Here is a 6676-nt window from a genome sequence, read left to right on the forward strand (position 1 = left end):
CCCAATATGACCGGAGAATTGAACCGGTGACTTCACATCAAGGAGTGCCTTTACAAAGCACCCTGACTTCACATCAAGGAGTGCCTTTACAAAGCACCCCGTAGACAATTAATATTGACATATACTTAAAAATACATTAATAATAAAAAAAACCATTTTAATTAGCCCATGTGAGGCATCCCAGTTGGTGACTGCCATGTGAGTGAGGATGTTGGTCCCTCGGTCCCGGGTTCAAGTCCTCCGTGGGTGAAAAAATGTAATCAAAAGTGATCAAAAAGTGAATAGATTTAATCAAAGGTGTTGAATATATTAAAAAACCATTTTAATTTTAATTTGAGTGATAAAATGTCCTTATCTACATTTTATGTAATATATTTTAATGTCAATTATGTATATATTATATATGGTTTAAAAAAAATATGTATATATCACGAAAAACTTGGTTCTATATATATTCTACTTAGCATTCAAAAATACAATTTAAATAATGAAAAAAACATTGTATTTTGCACTCTAAAAAATTTTGCATTTGAAGAAATTCGATCCCTCTAAACTCACAACTCACATTAGATTTGTACTTAAAATGATAATTTAACAAATATATATTTATTGTATATATTATAAATAGTTGTAGAAATTAATTGAGCGAGAACATTAAACCATCCAAGTTGTTGAAATGGGACAATCAGAATTGGAATTTCAACGAGTAATTTCATTTAACAAAAAAAATTATTAATAAAAAAAATATTACCATAAAGAAGTTGGAGGATTTGCCCTGATATTTTCGCTTCATGTAATTCTAATCAAAAGAGCAGCTAAATTTCTCATGACAGTAAGATAGAAATGGGAAGAATTCTATATAATTTTATAAATATGTAAAGCAATCACAAAACCTGAAATAGTCAGATAGAAATGGGAAGAATTCTATATAATTTTATAAATATATAAAGCAATCACAGAACCTGAAATAGCCATGAAGGAAAAGTACAAATAAAACCACTAGCAATAGCTATATGAGCTTAACAGACTTGCAGGGAGATATAGGCCGTAGGTTGGATGCCCCAGTAATGACAAAACTAAAATGTAACAGACCATATAAATGGTCATTGCTAACTGATTATATATGTGTGCACCTAATTCTGTTTAACAGGAAATTTTGTGACTTGTTCAACTGCTCAGGTAGTATGCTGACACTGCGGCAGATGATCTCCTTCGATCTGGGCTTATTCCAGATTGCAATGCCCCCATTTTGGATTCTCCTGTGTAATATTAAGAGCAATGCAAATTTCATCAGTAAATAAGGATCATCATTATCTTGATTGAAACTTGAAATATTTTGGAAATTCCAAGTACAGGAACAAAGTTATATTTAAATTCCAAGTACAGGAACAAAGTTAACTGTTTGATTTAATGGATACCCATTAAATTTGAAATATTCCTGCAACCTGATTAATTAATCTGCAATTTAATTAATTAAGTTCAGACTGAATATGACAACATGCAATTTCAATCAACAAAACCTGAATGGAGTGACAAAGATTTTTTCTAAGAAATCTGGCTTTCATTTCTTATCAACCCTACAGAAAAATCGTGATATTTGCAGTCACGAGAGAAATACCTGGAGATCTGTATATTTTGGAATCGATGAATGTCTTCTTAGCTAGAACCTTAATTTTGTTGGAACGATGCAATGGCGAAGAACAGCCATAGCTGGGACTTCTGGGTACTTTCAATTTCGTTATCGAATTCGATACAGAATTTGTCAACCCCTCCACGCTCTCATGATTTTCAGCATTCTCCATTTTATCAGCACTCTTACTTCCACCAGCGCCTTCTGCTGCTGCTACGATTTTATCAACACTCTTGATTCCTGCAACCACTGCTGCCGCGGCACTGTATTTCATAATCTTTTCCCTTTCCATCACTCTGAATGCAAACATCTGAAGCGGAATATTGGCAACTTGGTCACCAAATTCTGGAGTCCCCCACTGAGGCAAGTGCCTGGCGAGGCTTGTTTCAATGTCACAGAGATCCGGCGAAGGGACCAAATCTTGGGCAGAATTGGGATCAGGAACCAGAAATAATTTGCGTTTAATGTGTCTGAGAATCCTGCATATGGAAGAAAAGGAGGGGCGAAATTTGGGATCTGCATGCCAGCATCTTTTAATGAAGCTACTCAGATACCTGGGAAAAGTTGAAGGAATCAGAGGCCTTTCTCCAGATTTGATCTTGGCAATATCTGATTTCACACGACCATCATCAAACGGTATCTTCCCTGTCAAAATCTCATAGCAGGCCATGCCGAAACTGTAGACATCTGCTTTATCTGTATATTTGGTAGGGTAAACCCTGGCCCCTGCTTCATCTTCAGGCCTAATGCTCTGAACTTCTGGTGCGCGCCACCAACAGGAAGGGGTATCTCCTGGACTAGATAAGTATTTTGAACTCAACAGATTTGATTTAATGAGTCCGAAGTCTGAAATTTTCAGATAGATTTGGCCTTCAATTGGTCCTACCTTGACCAGTACATTGGATGATTTTAAGGCCCCATGAATGATACCATGGGCATGCAAATACTCCACTCCTCTGGCTATTTGAAGCATAATATCTATTGCCCTTGGAAGTGAAAATGGGATTCTCTTGCGAGGAGAAGAATTCTCGTTGATGAAGCTACGAAGATCCTTATGCATCAATTCTGTCACCAGACAGCACTCACTTCTGTCTTTATCTACAAACGAGCTTAATGCCTGCAAAAGATTTGGGTGCAAAAGCTTAGACATTGCAGAGACCTCATGAAGAAATATTTCCACATTGGTAAACATATGCCTCATTGCAAAATTCTCTCCCATCCAGATAATCTCTTTGACTTCACCAAAGCTTCCACTTCCAATTCTTCTCTTCACATGCAAGTCTTTGCAGGAATCTATGAACAGGCAGGAAGGGAATTTTGCCTGGTAAATTCCATGTTGGTCCTTCAGCTCCAATTTCCTGCACAGAAACTCTGCAATTCGATATTCCTTTTTGTCTAATTCTGCACTCATGATCTTGCTCTTCATGGCTCCCTGCAATGCCTTCATATCTTGTTCCCAGAGACTGGAAAAACTCTTGATCTCCTCACAAACAAGATATTGTTTTCCAAATTGCCACTCGAAAAGCTTTGGATGAAGCCAATCCTTATCATATTTCTTGCAGTGCAAGAGCTTTCTCAATTGGGTTTCTTCCTCCTCATCTCCTGTGGTTTCCTCAGCTGCAAGTTCAATACAATCAACAAGACTGCAGATGCACCATAAGAAATTGTGGAGATGAAGGTTTATTGCTTCAGTGCGCTGATACAGAGTAATGGCCTTCACCCACCAATCTTTCCCTCCTGAACTGAAACATTGTCTGATGAATAGCTCCCCTTCTCTTACTGTGTTGTAAAGCTCTTTCAGTGCTGGTTCCAACAATTTCCATTTTTCCTGCATCACTTCCTGATCCGTTCTCAATGTCTCCTTTATCAGATTTGAAATGTGGTTGACTCCATGAGAGAAAACTTTGGCCAGAACAGAGCATTGCTTCCTGTGAAGAAGAATAGCATCTTCAAAATGCATCAAAATGTCGAGGCCTCCAATAACTTGTCCTGAAAGACGCAAGTAATCCATTCAGAGACTATTCAGATCAAGAATTGGTGAGGCCAGAATAGATTCAGTGCTGCAGTAGGGATATCAGTTGTGGTTGGAAGTGGTATGTGTATAAGAATTGTAGTCGCAAAAATATGCTCCCCACGTAGTATATTGAATGACTGTTATTGAAAATGGGGTTGCTCCATGACAGCGCGATCCCTCTTCATGCACGCACGATGCCGCCCATCTTCGTTTCATAACAATTTATAATTAAAAACGGTTGCAGTCACTTCCATTGTCGTGTTCACGCATTCGATATGCCCTTTTAATTAATTTTTAAGCCTGAGCGGCTTGCCATTACAAGGAAATGTCAGGTTGAACTGTCATTGCCTCTCGGAGGAGTACAGCCATGCATGTTTACAGTAGAAATATAATGCATATGGAGCTTTTTTTAGCGGTGGGAAAATCACAACTTAGTTTTCAAACTTCGAGAGGTACCATCATCCTTGGCAGTTATTAGCTAAGCTAATGCATGTATTAGCTGCTATTAGTTAATACATGTATGTTGACTTATTAGTTAATACATGTATATTGATTTATTAAGGAAAATTATGCCATGAGTAATTATTTTGCTGGTAGTTTGTAAGGAACAAATTTTCACTATGGTGAGATGTTTCTGGATTTTGAGCAATTAAAGAAGACAAATTCTTAGTCATGCAAAAACAGTTTTAAGGCACATGAAATTATTATAGAAAACAAAAGTTTTTCTTTTTTCTTAATAGAAACTTCTATAGTTGTAAAAAATATTATTATTTTTGGATATCAATTATAGGAATTTGCTGACATTTCTATAATTATTTTATTAAAAAAATAGAATCTTTACCCATCAATTTTATGGGAAAAATAGCAACACTGGCATATCCCTCCATGCCCAATCATACCATTACTCAAACCTGTAATAATGTAATGATTAAATAAATTAAATATTAAAACCATTTATTTTTTTAAAAGTAAAAAGGTCCGGTAAAATAAATTAAATTAACATAAAAATAGGGTAATTATGTGAATGCATACTATAATAACCATAAAAAACTTTTTATTTTAATAACAAGAAATAGGAATTTTGGGATATTCTTTATACTTTATTGAAACTATTATGACTTTCCATGGAGTAAAAAGATTATGTTATTTTTGATCTTGAATGAAATTAACATTACATTGCTTATGGAAACTATCCCTTATTCCTTACTCTTTTTGGTGTTGCTTTCAATCATGTTTGTATAGTCATCACCTTATTGCTTTATGTTGATGATATTTCCCTTATGGCCAGGAGTCCCTATGATCTTGCCAACCAACTAAAAATCCCCAAGGATTTCTTCTCTGATATGGGTATGATTTATTGGAATGGATCATTATATTATGTCATTTATCTAGATGCTTTTAGAGTGGGAAAAAATGAATGAATTAGGTTGCAAAGTCATTATTACCGATCGTTCCCCATTTGGAGAATTGGGGAATAAAATATTTAGGAGCCATTTTGAGGCATTAAATTAACTTTTTTTAGGGTCAAAACTTTCTCACGACATAGGGTCCAAAATCATTGTTCTACACTTAGAGTCCTTTCCAATAGTGAAAGAAACATTTAAATCAAAGTTCTTATGCAAAAGTTATCCCTCCCACAAGTTAATATACAGTGTTGACCACCATGGCATGAGTGGATGCCCTATTAGCCCATGTTACTTATGCATATGGGGCTATATGTGACACCCCTTACATGAACCTCATTTTGTAAATGCAAATAACAATTGTGGGATGCCATCATGGAGGGCCATGATTGGCTGGAATATTTTGTAAAATTTAAAAATGTAATGAAATCCTATTGGTTGGCATGAGAGACATGACTAACAAATCCATGGTCAAGGGTGAGTTGTGAGTTGACATGACATAATCACCACCAAGCAGATAGAAACACGAATGATGAGGCATATAGGGGGCATGGTCAATGGGATCTTCTTGGTCAACTCCATGATGTGGAGGGGGAGGCTTTTGGCAAGAAGGGACAAAATGCAAGAAGAAGAAGAATTTGAGGGGAAGAGGAATGCCAGATACAAAGCACAAGAAGTGCAAGAAAAAAAATGAAGAACTCTTTATTCAGGATTTCTCTAGTAGTGATTCCCATAATTGATGCATGGGGGTAGTTGGATTGTGGTGTCCAAACTAGAAAGATCAATGGGGGCTCAGAGGAGGAATTGGGTGTAGAGTGCTTGTTAAGAAGGGATGATAAAGCACTCAGGTGCTTGTTGTAAGGATGATAAACCACTAGGAAAAGTGGAAGACACTAGGGTTCTTGTTGAAGGGGTTGATAAACCTTTGGGTGCTTATCGAGGAGGTTGATAAACCATGTTGTGCTTGCAAAGTAGGCTGATAAACCATCCATACATTGTGCCAATGGGTTTTGTAGTGCTTGCCTTGAATATACAATTGATAAACCACCTATAAAGAAATCCCATACTCCTTAAAAGCTTAGAAATACCCCGCTAAATCTGAACTGGAAACCCTAAGAAAGCACTCCCCTAAACCATGGATATAGGTCAAGGGTGGTTAGTTGCAAGAAACACTGGGTTGCGATGACCTATGGTTGGGTGGAGAGTTGAAGTCTCTCTCTCTCTCTCAGTTTCCAACTATCTAACTATTAAGATAAGTGATATGCATGTATGGTCCTCTTAATTGTGCAATGTGAATGTTACCTTACAATGTTATAAAGAATTGGGTTATTTGCACTTAAAGTGGAATGTATATCTCTGTGTGTTGGAATGTGAATGGGATATGAATAATTATTTTAATTGCGAGGGACTTGACAAGTCCCATAATGTTGAGGTGCTCTTGAATGTTCATTTACTTACATGTTTAGTTGATTGCCTATGTGAGTGATTGTTATGGATGATGCACATGAATGTTGTGAATGCCTATTATGTATAGGCTGGTAGAAGCCTAGGGTTTTTGTGTTTGACATTAATGAGGAATGTCTGCTATAACCTAGGCTTGTTTAGTGTCAGATAACGAGTCGAGGGTTA

General features: G+C 36.6%; 1 protein-coding gene across 1 annotated transcript; it reads right to left on the minus strand.

Annotated features, from left to right (window-relative positions):
- Positions 1-1577: 1577 nt before the first annotated feature.
- On the minus strand, positions 1578-3641 carry LOC149167742 (uncharacterized). Its single transcript, XM_089430583.1, has one exon. It carries the CDS (start codon positions 3639-3641, stop codon positions 1578-1580), a length of 2064 nt encoding a protein of 687 aa, XP_089286709.1.
- Between the last annotated feature and the right edge of the window lie 3035 nt (positions 3642-6676).

This window comes from Pinus tabuliformis, chromosome 5_1 (assembly GCF_031772625.1).
Source record: "Pinus tabuliformis cultivar Carrire ecotype Pingquan chromosome 5_1, CPIR1, whole genome shotgun sequence".
Taxonomy (NCBI): Eukaryota; Viridiplantae; Streptophyta; class Pinopsida; order Pinales; family Pinaceae; genus Pinus; species Pinus tabuliformis.